Below are 18306 nucleotides of genomic sequence, written 5' to 3'. Positions count from 1 at the left end.
CTCTCTCTCTCTCTCTCTCTATATATATATATATATATATATATATATATATATATATATAGATATTTTGGATTAAAAAAATTTACCATCAACTCAATAACCCTCCTAAACATTGATGGGCTGGGACGTATTGCAGAGTTGGGCCTAAAAGGCTTTAGCGTTTAATGGGCTTAGGTTTACATCAGTTAACAATGATCCAAACCCTAAACGAATTGGATTTGGGCCTTTCCTTTTTAAAATCTGGCCCACCATTTCATTTGATGACAAAAGTCGGCCCACTAGTATTCTACGAAAAGTATTTGGGTAGAAAAGGCGCGTAATTTGCGCGCGAAAGTTCATCGTTCTTTAAAACTGAAATCGCTCTGACGAGAAGTTTGATGATTTTAGGGCTCGAAGTTAATGGCGGCTCACGTTGCTATAAGATGACACAGGTATGTTTCGGTGATTTTCTTATAGGGAAACCTCATATCCTAATTACTTTAAGCTAATATCGTTCATTAAACTAAGGATCGTTATCGGTCAGTCTCATAATCAGAAGTATCAGATTCTTTTTGTTCGCCGATTAGATTGGATTAGGTGTTTTTGTTGATCGATTCGATTCGTATGTTCAATTTACCTCTTGTTTTATGCACGACGATCCGATGATTCAAAGAATATATCTCGACATTTTTATTTCAGATTTTGTACGAGTTGCTACAGTCTTCTTTAAACTAAGGATCGTTATCGGTCAGTCTCATAATCAGGAGTATCAGATTCTTTTTATTCGCCGATTAGATTGGATTAGGTATTTTTGTTGATCGATTCGATTCGTATATTCAATTTAGCTCTTGTTTTATGCACGACGATCCGACGATTCAAAGAATATATCTCGATATTTTTATTTCAGATTTTGTACGAGTTGCTATCGTCTTCTTTTTACTTGATTTCAGGATTTCGAGGATGATTTCGTGTAAGCAGTGGTTTATGCTGATGCGTGAACCGAGTATCTTCTGAACAAAATTTATCGGTATGTATTTTGATGAACCTTTTAGTTTTACTGAGTTGAACTTGTGAATCAATTTATTAATAACCATACAACGAACATGTTCTTGTCTGGATTCCGTACTTCTAATATCTTTCATTTTTAAGTATTATAATTATAGTGATGTGTTCTTTATTTAATGAATACTATGTCTTGTTACAGATTTTCCGAATTCATAAAATAATATACATTCAAGAATCAAGTTTGCCTCCCCTAAGAACATTAGATCTATACTTGAGTTTTATTCATTTACAGATTGTTACATGCAATTAGGATCCCTCTGGTTGTAATATTCTCTTCAATATGTTATTCAAAATACTTCTCCTAAAACAAGTTTTTACCTTGCATGCTATTTTTTTTTTTTAATTAATCTAATCAAATTTTTAGTAGATTATGTTCATTAGTTTGGTATCTTACTGTTTCTTAGTAGTCTTCATTTCATGCAGGCCTAAGTTATTCCATTTGTATATTTGTTTTTGGTCGTTACTTTACTGCAATGCATTCTGTTTAGTTTATACATTCTGATATTTTTGGGATCATGGGTTTTTTTAAAGATGCCTCCGAGTGTAGTAATGTTAAGTAAAATAAATGTTATCTAAGAGAAAATTCAATGAATAAAATAGATAAACAAATTTTTGTATTAAATTGTTAATAATTAGTGGTTATAGGGCATGAACATCAATAGCAATAATATTAGTTAAGGAATGAAAAAATAGCATTTGAATATTATAGTTAGATTTAGTGAGAATGAAGTAGTCACTTTTCTGTGATCCAAATACATCTTTTTAAGGTATGTTTAGTACAGAGAAGGTTAGGAATCACGACTCTCCACAATGGTATGGTATTATTCATAATTGTATGATATTATCCACTTTGAGTATAAACTCTCGTGACTTTACTTTGGGCTTCCCCAAAAAGCCTCATACCAATCAAGATGTATTTCTTACATATAAACCTATGATCATTCCCTAAATTGGCTAATGTGGGACTCCCTCCCAACAATTCTCAACAATCCTTCTCTCGAACATACCATAGAGTCCCTCCTAAACCCTATAAACAACCGAATTTTACTTTTTACTGAACCAAGAAACTAATGAACTACCAAAAAATTGACAAGTATTGACAAATTTCACTAATACTTTTACGATTAAGTAAGCTTCCGGTAAAATTTGCATGAGAATATCCTCCTGATTTAAACTCAACATTATTAGGATACCACAATTCTAAATTAATAGTTCCAAACAAATATTTAAATATTCTATTAACAAATTGAAACTTAGCACACATACATACACTAAACATAATATCGGGTCTATTAGTGGTTAAATAAAGTAGAGATCCAATCATACCTCAATAAGATTTAATATCCACATATTACCTTTTTCATCTTTGTCAAGCTTAGTAGGCATGCTCATGGTAGTTTTTGCAATCTTGTGTTTATTGAACTTGAACCTTTTAAGTAAATCTCTAGTGTATTTCTCTTGATAGGTAAAGATACCATTTTTGAGTTGTTTGATTTGAAGGCGAAGAAAGAAACTAAGCACTCCCATCATACTATCTCAAACTCATTAGGCATACATTTAGAAAATTATTCACCTAAAAAAGATTAGTAGATCTAAATATGATATCATACCCATATATTTGCACTAATAATATATTATTTTCTTTAATTTTAATAAAAAAATAGCGTTGAGTTTAAAATAGGTATGAGTTTAAAATAGGTATGAGTTTAAAATAAGTATGATTTTAATAAAAAAAGGTCATGTTTATGGTATGATAGACCGGGTAATTTTCTTACTAGGAATGATTTTAAAATAGATAAACTCGACACTGCCCTTTTTATTAAGATTAAAGAAAATGAGATGCTATTAGTGCAAGTATATGTAGATGATATCATATTTGGTTTTACTAATCTTCTTTATGTGAAGAATTTTTAAAATATATGCATGAGTTTGAGACGAGTATGATGGGAGAGTCTAGTTTCTTTGTTGGACTTCAAATCAAACATCTCAAGGATGGTATCATCGTAAATCGGGAGAAATACACACTAAAGATTTAATCAAAAGGTTCAACTTCGATGTAGGTAAGATTGAAAAAACTCCCGTGAGCACATCCACTAAATCCACTAAGCTTGACAAGGATGAAAAAGGTAAATGTGTGGATATTAAATTTTATCGAGGTATGATTGGATCTCTTTATTTTACCGCTTAACTGCTAGTAAACCCGATATTATGTTTAGTGTATGATGTCTTCGTGCTAGGTTTCAATCTTGTCCTAAGGAATCTCATTTACATGTTGTTAAAAGAATATTTAAATATTTACTTGTAACTATTGATTTAAGATTGTTGTATCCTATAAATGTTGAGTTTAAATTAGTGGAATATTCTTATGCGAATTTTGCCGAAAGCTTACTTGATCGTAAAAGTGGAATTTGTCATTCATTAGTTTCTTGGTTTAGTTAAAAGCAAAATTTGGTTGTCTTATCTACTACGAATGCAGAATATATTTCGGTTGTCATTCATTAGTTTTTTGTGATTTTGGATTAAAATTTGATAGTGTGCCTATGTTTTGTGATAACACGCTTATCTACTACGGAAGTGGAATATATTTTGGTTGCTAGTTGTTGTGCTCAAATTTTTTTAGATGAAACAGTTTTTGTGATTTTGGATTGAAATTTGATAGTATGTATTTTGTGATAACACTAGTGCTTATCTACTACGGAAGCGGAATATATTTCGGTTGCTAGTTGTGCTTAAATTCTTTGGATGAAACAAATTATTTCTGATTTTGGATTAAAATTTGATGGTATTCCTATGTTTTGTGATAACACAAGTGCTATTAATTTAACAAAAAAATTTATTCATCATAAACATATTGATATTAGACTATTTTATTTGGGAGCGAGTGCAAAATAGACATATCATTCTTGATTTTGGAAAATTCTTATAATCAATTAGTTGATATTTTCCCACAGAATTAATGAAAATTTTTTATTATTATTTATTATTATTATTATTTTTGCATAAGTAAACTTGAGCTTGGTATTATTTATTTGATATATCTTGAATTTTATAATATTGTTTATAATTTTTTAAAACAAGTTCGTAGAGGGAGCTATTATGTCGTTTTTAATTTATTATTTTTCAATTGTTTATTTTGATGATTTTAAAATTGGAGAAAATTGAAGAAAATTAAGAAAAATATGCTCTAAATATGTTGTTTTATAATTTATGAATAATGTGATGGTTCATAATTTATTGAGGCTAATATATGGGGGAAATATTCTCGTGCGTTACTCGTTGTTAAATGAATTTTAAGTATGAAATTTATGATATATTAAAATGCATCGATATTTTTATTTGGACATGTATATTATTTTAGATTTTTATGAATTTTTCTTGAAATGTTTATCTCGGACAAAAAAATAGGTAGATAGTTGGTTTATTGACTCTTTAATATCAAATTAATTAATTGTTAGTTTGATGATAACAAACCTACACTTAATTATTAATAATTATAGTCTTTTGAATTGTACACAATATAAAGTTGGAAATAACGATTTCAATATTTTCTTTTAATCACTCAAATCAAAACTATATTGAAGAACTTAAAATAAGATACTCGACGTCATAGACTAATAGAACTTTGGAAAAGTAACGAACGGAGTTCTTAATTATCTTTGAGAAATAGAAATATATTTATACATCATATGACATTTAAATTATAAAACATAAAATTAAAAAAATTGTTATTTATGTTATTTTATTAATATTATTTATTAATATTATATTATTATATTTATAATAAATTTTTAATTTTATTAATTTTATATTATATTATTATAATTTTAAAAAAATTTAATTTAATTTAATTTGTTTTTAATATTTACTTTTAAATGGTTCTTTTTTTAAGTAGAGTGAGATTTTTATTGTATTGTGAGGAAATTGCAAATGATTAAATTGTATTCTAGTATTGTGATGCCTTCCTACAAAATTTAAATAGTACACTTTGATCTTTGAGTTTGCTTTTGAACTAAGAGGTGTTTGGAGAGTGGAAGAGAGTCAAGAAAGTTTAAGAGGCGTTTGGAGAGTGGAAGAAAGTCAAGAAAGTTTAAGAGGCGCTTGGAGGTTGGAATAGGTCGCATCTGACCAAACAACTATAAAATTGTATTATTTTCTAAGTTTTTTTTTTATAATTGTTTATTGTTTTGACTTCAACTATTATATTATATTAATTATCCTTTCCTACTTGTTTCTAAAATGTTTCATAATTAGAAAAATTAATCACGCATAAATATTTTTATTGTTAAAATTCTAATTGGCATGCCCATCTAATAATTCACTCTATATTTTTCTCAAACTCATTTTCATTCTTGAATCTTTCTACGACCAATTACGTTTTCATTCCTTTTATGGGATCAAAGGCATTTTTATGGATAGGCATTTTTATGGAATCCATGAGAGATTGTGATGCTCGTCCTCTTTTCTAGTTCAATTAGGTTTCGACACTGAAATTGTGAACTATTTTAGAGATGTTTTTATTCTTGAAGTTGGCTAAATGACGAATTCAAATGCCTTGAACAAGCTCTCTAGTAGTTGGTAGCGGTTGAAATTCATTTTCTTGTCTCGGCCGTTGACTCTCGAAGTCAACAACGTAAGGTATGTGCAATATTAGTTCTATTTTCTTAATGCATTAATTCTTATAAGAAATTTGACATTTTTACCCCTTAATTCATTATTTAACCACAAGTAATTTTCTTACATTTACTTAATTAGGACCATTTAAGTGCCGTAATTCATCATTGGGTACTTTGTTACTTTATATCATTTGCCATTTTCTCTCCTTTAACCTTTCTATGTATATTTTTATGGTTTCTCCCGACCTTCTTCCATGGTTCCAAATATCAAAAATTCTATCTCCGTCACATTTATATACAAAAGGGGAGACATAAAATAGAACCAACCAAATTTATTGATAATTAAAAAATATTATTTTGCTTAAGATATAATTAAATATTACATTCATTTGTTATATTTTATATTTTAATTTTATAAATATTTTTTTTGACTAATTATTCTAGAAAAAATTTTAAAATAATATATATATATATATATATATATATATATATATATATATATATTTTTTTTTTTTTTTTTTTTTCCTTTTATTAGACAAAAAAATTAATTTTTTTTCTTCATTCTTCAACCTTCGTCATCTGAGCTTTATGGTGCCGCAAATTCTGGGTATCGTGGCGCCATCGAGACCTTCCTTCGAAATTTGCTTCCATTGATAATCTGGGAAACTACCTTATATATCAACTGCCAGTATCTGGAGTGGTCAATCATGGTGGTTTCCATGGCAATCATTCCCTCCTGCAACAATTTTGGTCGACCTCCACATTGCTCTCGCACTCGCAGTCATAACGCTCGCAATCTCAAATTCTGCCGCCGTATCTGTTGCCATGTTCATCGGAATCCGGTCTCGTTTAATTTTGGCCCTAGTGTAGCAGATTCGCTTCGTTATCTTCAATACAGGAGACGGAATTTAGCTTCCGTCACTTGCTCGGCTTCTGATAAACCGGAAATCAGGTTTTTCTCTCTTTCTCTGTTATTATTGTAGTGTTTGGATGGAAATAGAACAACAGTGGCTGATGATTTTAATGTTGTTATGCTTTTTGTATCTCATTACTTGATTTTCGACCATAGCTTGATTTTCGTGGTTTTGCGTTATTTTGCGTTTGTTCATGAGACTGCTTTTGGATGGCGAAAATCGACGTAAATTTGTGGAAACTCAGAGGATCTTGCCTGACTTCTTATGTGAATTTTTTCATATGTGTATTTCAATTGAGTATTTAAGATGGTGAGTTCTTCATACTTTATGCCTTGAGCCACAATGCTTGTCTGGTTTTCTCATATATGTTATCTGATCACAACTTGATTTGTATGCTCAAACCTATAGACAGCCAAGCTGTTTGATGTGATCAGCGTATAATGATTCCAAATTGAGCCAGAATGTCCTGTTTATGAACTAATTAAACTAAAAAAGTAACCCTTAGATTAACAACTGCATTGGAATGCTTAATTGGAAGAATAACTTATCCTAGTCTCCCTTCTAATTACTAACATTGGTGTTGGCACTCTCGTTTGATAATCATTTAGTCTTTTGTTTTTGTTTTTTTTGAAAGTTGTGTTTGCTTTCTCACCCTTTCTTTACAATGATCTTCATCTTCCTTAAGGTAACATTTGAATTTTTAGCCTGATTCTAAAATGAAAATAACTTTTAAAATCTACTTTTTTTTTTTTAGTTAAAACTTGGTATGGACTTTAAAAATATTGTTAGGAAGTATTTGCCTGGATTGGCTCCCCATAACATGGAAGAGCGCTTGAGAGACTTGGTGCTCGACTCTGTCCGGGAGAAAATTTGCGAACTCCTAATGAGTTTGTTGAATCTTGATTTTAATATGCCTATCGAGCAAGATTATCTATTCCCCACTGAGTTTCTATGTTTTTGACAGCCCATCTTTGTCTCAGTAGAGTCTTTTAGTAACATGTTTCGGTTCTCTTCCTCATTACTTAGAAAAAATGAGCTACCAGTACAGGTATAAGATACTATTATTACTTCTTGATTTTAATATGCCTATCGAGCAAGATTATCTATTCCCCACTGGGTTTCTATGTTTTTGACAGCCCATCTTTGTCTCAGTAGAGTCTTTCAGTAACATGTTTCGGTCCTCTTCCTCATTACTTAGAAAAAATGAGCTACCAGTACAGGTATAAAATACTATTATTACTGCTTGGACAATTAGACATCCAACCCGTAATCGCAATGACCCAATTGCAATTCAAATCTTGGATTTTCGAATTGAGAGATATCAAGAATTCTCACTATTTCTTAGATTCATGGACCCAATTGAGTAACAAAACAAAGAAAGTCATAGGTATAAATAGATTTTATAAGCTTAGTTTTCAAAAATAAAAAATCGAATGGTTATCAAATCAGACCTGTTATTCAATCTGAAATGAGGCTTTGTGTAACAGTATCTATTTTTTTCTTAGTTCCACAGCCAAGATAAGAAGTGAAGTTCTGTCTCCATTTCGGTCTGTTCGGATGTTCTTTTATCTCACTTTCATTGCCAGTGGTACATTGGGAGGACTGATAGCAACCACTCAACTGCTTGCTGCATTGGCAAATTCATCAAGAGCTGAAGAAGTCCCTGATATTCTAAATGGACTTGGAATAGACTTCGGAGCAGTAGCCCTTTTCGCATTTCTTTACTTCAGAGAGAACAATGCAAAAAATGCTCAGTTGGCAAGGCTGTCAAGAGAAGAAAGCCTTTCCAATTTAAAGCTTCGAGTGGACCAAAACAAAGTTATTACCATCAGCACTCTGCGTGGGATCGCTCGTCTTGTAATTTGTGCTGGCCCTGAATCCTTTATCATGGAAGCTTTTAAAACAAGCGAACCTTTCACCGAACGACTTCTAGAACGAGGGGTATTAGTCATACCCTTTGCCACAGATGCTAGTTCACTGAATTTTGAGTTCGATGAACGAGAAGAGATGAAGGATATAACCACCAAAAGGAAAAGACTCTGGCGCTTGACTCCGGTATACATGTCTCAGTGGTCAGCGTAAGTAACTATAATTAACATATATTTTCACATTGCTCCCCTCCTCCTTCCTCCATGTGACTTGCCTTTTCTTGTGGACAATAGGTGGTTAGATGATCAAAAGAAGTTGGCTGGAGTCTCCTCTGATTCGCCTGTGTAAGTTGTCCTCGTTGTTGAACTTCCATTCAAATTGATGAACTACAATGGTTGCCTCTTTAATTCTTAAACTGCCAGTCTAAGCTGTGCTGTGGTAGTAAATAAATACTGCTTCGGTCCTTTTACTTTTTGGCTTTGGTTCATTTTCGCTCTTATACTTTCAATATATGTTCATTTTGATTCTTGTACTTTCAAAATGTCCATTATGATTATTGTCGTTTTAAAAAGTGACCATTTTGTTCCCTATTTGCAAAATTTGAACATAAAATGATTGAAATCCTTTAGTACAAGTTTATGGTTACTTATTAAGAAACTGACTAAAAATGGATACAAAAATGGTTACTTTTGAAGTATAGGAACCAAAATGAACATTTTAAAAGTAAATGAACCAAAAACTTTTCGGGTTTAATTTTGTAATGAAATATACTGTTTCGTTAACCATAATTCATGAGCTATCCAATTTGAAGTCCCCATAGTTGGTATCTTATGTAAGCTGCACAGAGAAAACTTTTTTTTTTGCTGAATCCATGCCAAAGCTAGTTTACCTTGCAAAAGTTAATCAATTAATCTTTTTATTTTTTATTTTTTTTATCTTCCGTAGCTAGCTGTGTTAATATTTGTTCTTGCAGGTATTTATCTCTTCGAATGGATGGCCGTGTTCGTGGTAGTGGTGTTGGCTATCCTCCATGGAATGCTCTTGTTGCACAATTACCACCTGTGAAAGGACTATGGTCAGGTCTTCTAGATGGGATGGATGGGAGAGTTCTTTGAAGAAAAACACTAGCTCTTCTTCCAAGTTAGTGCTCTTTTCACACGCTTCCTGTTGGTTATTAGTAATTATTTTCAGTTCATTGCATCTAAAATCAACTCACAATCACTTCAATAAGTAGGGAAAAAATAGAGGAAAACGAGAAGATGAAAAGTATTCGTATTAATGAAAAATCACCACGATCCATCTGATTACAATATTTCTCTCTATTATTATGTTAATCCGTGCATTTAAACGAGTCTTATACACACACATGTGAAGATTATGCACTAATAGTTGTGAAACGAAATCTTAAGGAATGATTTCACTTGATACACTTACGAAACTTTCGTTACACTATTATTAATTTTGAAGTCTTAAGTAATACAACCTCCAAAGTCTTGAGGTATAAATTGATTTTTATTCCTATTTATTTGAAACTATAATCATGCCTTTTGTATTACCGTTTGAGATGGCATCAAATTTCCCATATCTAATTGAAGTCCTATTAGTTGAACTACAGAATCTCTTATCACATATACATACATATATACATATATAAATATACATACATATATATATATACGTATGTATGTATATAGATAAATATTGGTATCATTATTGGCCTAATTTCTCAGATTCTATATATACTCTCAAAACAGTTGATTCTATATATACATCTAGATATATATATATATATATATATACACACACACATATGTATGTATATAGATAAATATACATACATATATATATATATATATATAGATGTATATACAGAATCAACTGTTTTGAGAAATTAGGCCAATAATGTTGTCACTTTAGAAATTTTGGCCCTTTTTTGTATAATTCAACTGTTACAAAATTTCTTGCTCCAAATTGGAAAATTGTATTAGTTTGTTCTTGTTTTCAACTTTATGCTTAAACAGATATTTACGATGGAGTGGAGTAGGCGTTTTGTAATAATCTTTAAGCCATCCAGGATGTTGCCCTTGTGAAATCATCTCCAACACCATTGTCATGCTCGACTGCCTGAGAAATGGAACTGAATCTCGTGACAGCAGAAATACAGGTTAGAGATTTACTTCTTATTCTTCGGGTGTTCTAATAAGATAGGTCGAGAATATATACCTAAATCAGTTGAGCTATACTCAATTTGACAAAGGTTTAACGTTCTTCGACATCATAACTTTTATATTGGATCTCGAATCCGATATTCTTTGTTATTAGTATTTGCTCCAGCTATTACATTGTGTGGATGCAAATCTGTTAATAGTTAGTTGAATATGTATTTAGATACACCCAGTACATGGTAATAAAACGATTATACATTTTCATTCAATGTAAATAGCTATGTTTTCTTAGGAGTAATTTGGCATTAGAGTGATTCATTTCTTTTCTTTTTTTCTCGAGAGTTTCATTTCGTGTCTATTTAGTCTCTGACATTTTTAAAAGTGTCTAATAATTTGTTTAGTATGTTAAGTATGTTAGGAGGTCGTCCAACATAGAATTGCTTCAAATAAAACACGTTTAACTGCGGAATGTGCACTTTGTTGGTACAGGTAGTGACTTTCCATTCTTTTAGGCATTTCTGAACTATCTTATTCTAAAGATCCATGTAGTCTCTGTTTATTCATGTATCTCTGGGTGTCATAATAAAAATCAATCATCCAGTCACAGTAAAAGGTATAAAGTATAGTTTTCATTTGATTTTTGAAAATAAGCTTATGAATACTATTTTTTACTTATCTGTTTTTTATTTTGTTGTCGGGTTTTTAAAAATATTTTTAAAATTCATATCAGAATTTTAAAAAAATAAAAATTATTTTTATTTTTAGAATTGGACTGTTATTTTATTTGAAAATATGAAAGTGATGGATAAAGAAACCACATAAAAAGCAAACACAATAAATTTATCTGTCGAAAAGTAAAAAAAAGTTAATTTTTTTTATAATTTAACTTAAGAAAAAAGTAATTTTTTTTTTATTAGAAGAGAGTTAGCAATGGCCTACTTTTACAATGAGTTCTCTTTGATAAGTTTGATGAAAATTAGGACCGGCAACAACATAACTTGTAATCGTAACTTATAACAAAAATTTATATATCACAGTGTTCTTGGTTATCACCACATTGTTCGAGATCTCAATTTTTATTCAACATTTTAATGAGTTTACTATCTATGATAGGACCGATTGAACCCCAAAAGGGTAATTACAATAGCAAAACCAAAAATTTGGATCGTTATTGACATATTGTTTCCGTTCTCGTGGCATGATTCTTGGTTATTGACACATTGTTCTGGATTTTAATTTTCGTTCAATGTTCTAATAAATTTACCGTCAACGGTAATTTAAAATATTTAAAAAAAAGGGTTAATTTTTGATCATTTAACATGAGAGAACGCAATTTTTTAAAAAAAAACCGAATTTTGAAGAGCATGATTCATAATTGCGTTATAGGATAGGTTCCGTTGGATATTACCCCAAGAGGGTAAATACAATAGCAAAACGAAGAGCCGTATTAATTTTTTAACCGTAATCGAACGTTACAAATGAATTAGAATTAAGAAATCACTTCAAGTCCGACGGGCAGTGGGGCGGCGGAGGGTTAGGAGTCCACTCTCACTGACCAATTCTCTCTCTCTCTCTACCAGCTTGCAGTTGCAGAGGGCTCTGACGGGGGAGTTTCGGTGGTTTTGCGGTTGTTTTCCGACGGAATGTCACTTTCCGGCCATTTTCACGGCCCCAAATTGGTTCCATTTCTCTCTCTATCTCTTAGGTTACAATGCAGCTTCTTGTTCAAACTGTCAGAATCATGATTCTTTCACTTAGAAAAGCTGTGTGAAAATTGGCTCCATTTGTCGCTGTGTTCTGTATTTTTCTTTTGCTTTCTCGTCGATCTCGCTCTTTTAAGGCTCTGTTGCTCTTTGCTGCTAGTTGAATCTGATTTCACTCTCACTCTCGCCTTTTTCTTTCCATTTTTTTCTTTTGCTCAGGCAACTTTTGAAGCTAGATTCTTCCCTTTTTATCCTTTTTTTTCTCTTTTGCCCCTTTCTCCTTGTCGCTGCTCAGTTCGATTTTGAATCTGTAAAAAGTTGCTTTATCGGCTTTTGGTCACCTATTGGGGCCTCTCTTGCTCTCAAGATTAGGGGTTCATTTCCTAATTTTGATTATCTGTTGATTTTTTTTTTCTTATGGAATGTTTATCTTCTGGTTACCAGTTAATTCAATGTAGGTCCCCGCAGACATTGATTTTTTATTCTGGCCTGTTTTGCTCTTAGAATCCACCATCCACCATGAAATTCCATTGCTGTTTAACTCATTGGGGGTGACTGTTCATGGTTAACGTCTCAGAAACAGATCCTTGATTTTGCGGCCAAGATATACAGGTTGGGATACTTCCAACTCATTTATGCAATTAAATGTTCTTGTTATTTAATTCTCTGTCTGTGTATGACCATCCACCATGAAATGTTCTTGTTTCAGCATTACTACAACCAAGGGAGTAAAGGTATTGAGATGAATGGGATTCAGAGAAAAAAAGTTGGTAGTAATGAAAAGCCTTTCCCTGGCTGTCTGGGCAGAATGGTGAACCTCTTTGATCTGAGTACGGGTGTCTCTAGGAACAAGCTTCTTACTGATGCACCACATCGTGAAGGTGACCTCTATTTTCCTCTGGATACCATATCTTGTTCAAATTACTTAAGTTTATCTTATTAAACTTTCATTATTGTTTAAATATTGCTAGAATTTAATGGGTTCTTCTCTTTGACTGAGTCGAATTTCCAATCTCGTCTCATCTATTCTATCTCCCCTTTTCCCCTTGATTTGCAATTGTCTTTGGTAAGGTCAAAATACTCCATGATTGAGGCCCAACGTAAATATGGAAAAATAAGACTTTTTTTTTCCTTTTGGACTTGAGGAGGGGAACAAAATTTGATTTGTTGCTAGGCGACTTTGACCTGTTATCAATTGAAGCTATCAGCAATGTCGATTCACATGATTGGGCTATTAGTCTTGCTTTCTGATTGTGACCTTAAGTAGCTGTGCCTGTAGAGAGGAAGAGAAAGAAGAGAAGATAGTGGATTGAAGGGAGGAGAAATGAAAAGAATATTTTTTTTTGTGGGGTGGGTTGGATTACCACCACTTTTTTCTGGATTGCCTTAATTAAAACCTTAATTATAACCTAAAAAGATTAACCACCTGGGCCTTTTCTCCCTTAGGACCTCTAGACTAATCTTTTTCTCTCTATTTTTCTCACAGGGGACATTGGCTGCTTTGTGTAAATCCCTTTCCTTAATTATTCATTTTTTTGTTTCAATGGCGACTTCTTTTTAGTGAACGTTATGTTTTCTGTGTGGGACCCACACATACAGATACTTCTTCTGGTGCTTATAGTGCTTGTTCATTTTGTTTTTTGATTGTGAACGGGATGACAGAGATGTGGCTATTTGGCAGGTTCTACTCTCCCAAGGAATCAGGCAGATGTGGCAAGGATGTTTAATCACTCCACAAATCAGACGGAAGATAATCTGGTAAATGTTGTGCCCCCCTTGTCCTTATAAACACTTATCACAAAATCTAGTCATATAGAGCTGGAGGTCCAGAATCAGATATCGATTTTTTTTTTTGATTTTGTTATGTCATCCACAACTCACTATCTTGGTACTTTGTATTTCGGTGGATTGATCAGACAGTGCCTGAATTTCAGAGAGCTTCGAAAAAGAGAGCAAATGGAACACCTGTGAAGATGCTTATAGATCAAGATATGTCTGAAATGGAGTGTACGAAAAATCCACCCAATGTGGTTGCAAAGCTAATGGGGCTTGAAACTCTCCCTCATAAGCTTCCTGGTTCATCTGTTCAAAGAAATAATGTATTAAGTTATCCGAAGGGTAGAAGTGCAAAGCATGGAATGCCAATAGAATGCAGGGAACGAAGTGACTTCTTAGAAGAGGGAATGAAATGTCAAGTCAATGAATGTTCAGAGCAGAAAGAATATAAAGATGTTTATGAAATATGGCAGCGATCTCCACAGACAAATGATATTAGAGAAAAGCTGCCAAAGAAGGTAGTAGAAAGTGAAATTCTGGATGATAGAAAGATGGCTCTCGTTCGCCAGAAGTTTGTAGAAGCGAAATGTCTGGCAACAGATGAGAAACTGCGCCAATCCAAAGAATTTCAAGATGCTGTAGAAATCTTAAGTTCCAATAAGGATTTGCTTGTCAAGTTTCTGCAGGAGCCAAATTCTTTGTTTACTCAGCATCTGAATGAACTCCCGTCCATCCCTCCATCCCCCGAGACAAAGCGCATCACTGTTCTTAGACCTTCAAAGGTTTCTAGGGATGAAAGATTTACTGAATTTGAGAAAAAAGGCTGTAGACAATCAAGGCTACCAGTTCAGAGGGGTCAGTCAGCTATTTTAGACAAAAGTGATTCTAGACTTTCTCCTACTCCAGGTATTAATAGAACTAATGAATATGCTGTAGCTGTTCAGCCAACAAGAATAGTGGTTTTGAAGCCTAGTCCTGGGAGGAATCATGATAATAAGCCTATAGTCTCATCACCTGGCTCATTGCCTTTCGATGAGGGATTTGAAGATGATGATGTGAAGGAATCAAGAAAATTTGCAAGGAATATTACTGAGAAAATGTGTGACAATCTTTTGGGCCGTCGAAGGGATGAAACTTTGCTTTCTTCCGTGTTTTCAAATGGTTATACTGGTGACGAAAGTTCATTTGAAAAATCTGAGAATGACTATGCAGTAGAAAATCTGAGTGATTTGGAAGTCATGTCTTCCTCTTCACGCCATTCTTGGGAATATGTTAACAGATATAGTAGTAGCCCATATTCGTCCTCGTCATTCAGCCGGATGTCATGTTCTCTAGAGTCATCCGTGTGCAGAGAAGCTAAGAAGCGACTGTCGGAAAGATGGGCCATGATGACATCACATGGGAACTATCAAGAGCGAAGGCGTGTTAGGAGAAACTCGAGTACATTGGGTGAGATGCTTGCACTATCAGATGCAAAGAAATCGACAGTAACGGATAATGAAGCTAATGAACATGAAACAACAAGTGAGTTAGAACCCTGTTTTAATAGTGATGAAAATATTGAATGTCTAGACGATTCTCCCACAATGCTTGCACGGTCAAAATCTGTCCCGGGATCTTCTCCATTGTTTGGCATGCTTAATCTTGAAGCATCAGATCTTGAGACCATCAAAACAGATGATTCAAAGATGCTAGCAAAGCAAAAGGGTGTTAAGTCATCACTTAATGAGGAAGTTTCAAGTTCGTTCTTTACCAGGAATAAGAAAACAAATGGAGAAAAATGTAGTGGATATCAACCAAAAGATGAACCCAAATCTTGGAGTGCTGAGACACTCCCATCCCTAGCTTTCGTTCATCACTCTCGAGGTTTTAGTAATGCTGCATCTCATTCTAATGATGGTGAAGGGTGCTCATCAAGCACTTCTTTCCTACATTTAACCAATGTGGTTGCAAGAGGAGCTGAAGTTCATCATGAGGTAAATCTTTCCTTCTGTGGTTGTAATAGTTGCATAATAATCTGTATGATGCTAAATATCACAACATACATAATCATAGAAAGTTCTTCAAATTCAAATTCCATTCACATATCATTGGTAACTTGTTTATATGTTAAGCTACAAAGTTCTTCAATGTTTTGATCTAACTTGTGACAAAATTGGGTTTTCTATGGGGAGTTGGAGTTGTATTAAGTGCCTGGCCGAATAACTCGAACGCAGTTGGCCTGTATCTGTTTCAGTAGTTTCATGAATATTTTTCTTTTCCAAATAAATCAAGCCATTTGATTGTGATAGTAATTGAACAGGGTCGTTTGTTATGATTTGTAGGAGGGGTTGTCTGTGAAAAGGCCTTTCATGACTGGAAATGTTGGTGAAAATCAGGAGCAGCCAAGTCCAATATCCGTTCTGGAAACACCATTTTTTGAAGATGACAACACACATTTAGAATTCTCAAGCTATTTGAAGCCAAGGAATCAGGGTAATCAATCCCCCTCCTTAAAAACATAAATAAATAAATAAATAATAAATGATGGGAAAAGAAGAAAAGAAACAAGGAACGAAATGCACACTCGTAGGCTAGAACAGAAGTTGTTTTGACTTATCCATGTATTTATCTGCATCTCATATAAATCTTTAACTGAACAGAGTTCTATATGCCATTCAAGAATAACCTCATCGACAAATCGCCACCGATAGAATCAATTGCTCGAAGTGTATATTGGGTTGGTTCTTCACCAGTTTCCACTTTTCTAGAGGAAGAACAAAACTGGCATTGCCTTGTGGAAGCCCTTCTTACATTGTCTGGCCTCAGTAATGAAGTACAACAATGTGGCTTACTGTTTACTAGATGGCATTCGCTTGTAAATCCACTAGATCCATCTCTAAGAGATAAATATGCCAATCTAAGCAGCCAAGAGCTGATGCTCGAGGCCAAGCGAAGGCAGCTGAGATCGAGTAGGAAACTTGTGTTCGACTGTGTCAATGCTGCCTTGATGGATATAACATGTGAGGAACTCGACCACAGGCGAGCCAAATTATCGAGCAGGGCCCATGACAGCAGCTTTGCAGAGGGCACATCACTAACATTATTGGACTGTGTTATGGTAAAACTGAAGGATTGGGTTTGTGGGGAATTTAGATGTGTTACAGGAGACATTGGGGACTGCGATGGCCTGGTGGTGGAAAGGGCAGTCAGGAAAGAAGTTGGGGGAAGACATTGGGATGAGCAGCTGAGGATGGAAATGGATAATTTGGGGAAGGAAGTAGAGAGAAGATTGCTGGAAGAGCTTTTGGAAGAGGCCGTAGTTGAATTGACAGGTAAAGTATGATCATAATTCATTAACCCTCTCACCTTTTGTATCTGATAATCAATAATGATGGTCCTCTGTTTTATGTTCTGTATGTTTAGCTAAGTTTGCCTACTTAACCTCTAATGTTTATTTTGTGAAAACCCATCAGGTATAACAGAAGCAAATGCTTTATTTTGATCATTCAACTTTTGTATTTGATTCATCTAAAGTTCTTATGAGTTCGTAACAAGATAGATATGAGTGGAGCAACATAGGATTTTGGAATTGAGGAATAACATGGGAGGGATTCGATTCCGTAACCGTCCATCGGTAGCACATATTGTTTCTTTGGGCCTTTTTTTTCGGGCTTTCCCTCATGGTCTTTAAAGGAGAGGTTTTCAGACCTTACAAGGAATGTCTTATTTCCCTCTCCAATCGATGTCAGATCTCACAATCCACCCTTTTGGGGTCCAGCGTTCTCGCTGGCACTCGTTCCCCTCTTCAATTGATGTGGGATCTCACAGTTCACCCCTTTCGGGGTTCAGCGTCCTTGCTAGCACACCGCCTGATGTCCACCCCCCTTTGGGGCTCCGACCTTGTTGGCACACTGTCCGATGTCGACCTCCCTTTGGAGCTCCGACCTTGCTGGCACACCGCCCAGTGTCTAGCTTTGACACCATTTGGAACAACCCAACGCTGGCACACCATCTAGTGTCTACCTCTGATACCATTTGTAACAGCTCTAATCCATTACTAGCAAATATTGTCTTTTAACCCAATGTTGGCTTACCCTCTGGTGTTTGTCTCATATACCATTTGACCCAATGCTGGCTCACCATCCGGTGTCTGACTCTGATATCATTTGTAACCGCTCAAGCTCAAGTCTACTACTAGTAGATATTGTTTTCAAGCCCACTACCAATAGATATTGTCTTT

The 18306-nt window shown here is 33.9% G+C and overlaps 2 protein-coding genes and 2 long non-coding RNA genes across 11 annotated transcripts; 3 read left to right on the top strand and 1 right to left on the bottom strand.

Moving 5' to 3' along the window:
* The first annotated feature begins 322 nt into the window (after positions 1–322).
* Positions 323–1161, top strand: LOC111463812. 2 transcript variants are annotated; one of them, XR_002713921.1, is made up of 2 exons: positions 323–431; positions 887–1161. It is a non-coding gene; the product is annotated as an uncharacterized LOC111463812 (long non-coding RNA). The 2 variants fall into 2 exon arrangements; XR_002713922.1 differs by having other exon boundaries at positions 930–1101.
* LOC111463813 lies at positions 1032–1569 on the bottom strand. The gene is made up of 2 exons (XR_002713923.1): positions 1363–1569; positions 1032–1234 (listed from the first exon to the last, which is right to left on the bottom strand). It is a non-coding gene; the product is annotated as an uncharacterized LOC111463813 (long non-coding RNA).
* A 1577-nt stretch (positions 1570–3146) lies between these two features.
* On the top strand, positions 3147–10880 carry LOC111463810 (protein LOW PSII ACCUMULATION 1, chloroplastic). 2 transcript variants are annotated; one of them, XM_023107734.1, is made up of 6 exons: positions 3147–3170; positions 6242–6609; positions 8077–8649; positions 8734–8784; positions 9414–9580; positions 10515–10880. In XM_023107734.1, exons 1-5 carry the CDS (start codon positions 3162–3164, stop codon positions 9553–9555), a joined length of 1143 nt encoding a protein of 380 aa, XP_022963502.1. In that variant the 5' UTR covers positions 3147–3161; the 3' UTR covers positions 9556–9580; positions 10515–10880. The 2 variants fall into 2 exon arrangements, with proteins under 2 accessions (XP_022963502.1, XP_022963501.1); XM_023107733.1 differs by having other exon boundaries at positions 10462–10880.
* A 1237-nt stretch (positions 10881–12117) lies between these two features.
* On the top strand, positions 12118–17571 carry LOC111463809. 6 transcript variants are annotated; one of them, XM_023107727.1, is made up of 7 exons: positions 12119–12284; positions 12813–12920; positions 13018–13189; positions 13990–14066; positions 14225–16060; positions 16409–16559; positions 16727–17571. In XM_023107727.1, the coding sequence occupies exons 3-7, from the start codon at positions 13051–13053 to the stop codon at positions 17407–17409; spliced, it is 2886 nt and encodes a 961-aa protein (XP_022963495.1). In that variant the 5' UTR covers positions 12119–12284; positions 12813–12920; positions 13018–13050; the 3' UTR covers positions 17410–17571. The 6 variants fall into 6 exon arrangements, with proteins under 6 accessions (XP_022963499.1, XP_022963495.1, XP_022963497.1 ...); XM_023107729.1 differs by having other exon boundaries at positions 12767–12920; XM_023107728.1 differs by having other exon boundaries at positions 12119–12310.
* Positions 17572–18306: the final 735 nt, after the last annotated feature.

Source organism: Cucurbita moschata, unplaced genomic scaffold (genome assembly GCF_002738365.1).
Source record: "Cucurbita moschata cultivar Rifu unplaced genomic scaffold, Cmos_1.0 Cmo_Scf00029, whole genome shotgun sequence".
NCBI classification, from domain to species: Eukaryota; Viridiplantae; Streptophyta; class Magnoliopsida; order Cucurbitales; family Cucurbitaceae; genus Cucurbita; species Cucurbita moschata.
This window is presented reverse-complemented; position numbering and strand designations above follow the sequence as displayed.

Excerpts from the sequence above, each read along its gene's own strand:
- LOC111463809 (XM_023107727.1), top strand. The coding sequence starts at position 13,051 with ATGAATGGGATTCAGAGAAAAAAAGTTGGTAGTAATGAAAAGCCTTTC. Across the intron at positions 13,190-13,989 it reads TGATGCACCACATCGTGAAG|GTTCTACTCTCCCAAGGAAT; the intron begins GTGACCTCTATT and ends GCTATTTGGCAG. Across the intron at positions 16,061-16,408 it reads GAGCTGAAGTTCATCATGAG|GAGGGGTTGTCTGTGAAAAG; the intron begins GTAAATCTTTCC and ends TATGATTTGTAG.
- LOC111463810 (XM_023107734.1), top strand. Across the intron at positions 8,650-8,733 it reads TACATGTCTCAGTGGTCAGC|GTGGTTAGATGATCAAAAGA; the intron begins GTAAGTAACTAT and ends TGTGGACAATAG. Across the intron at positions 8,785-9,413 it reads GTCTCCTCTGATTCGCCTGT|GTATTTATCTCTTCGAATGG; the intron begins GTAAGTTGTCCT and ends TTGTTCTTGCAG.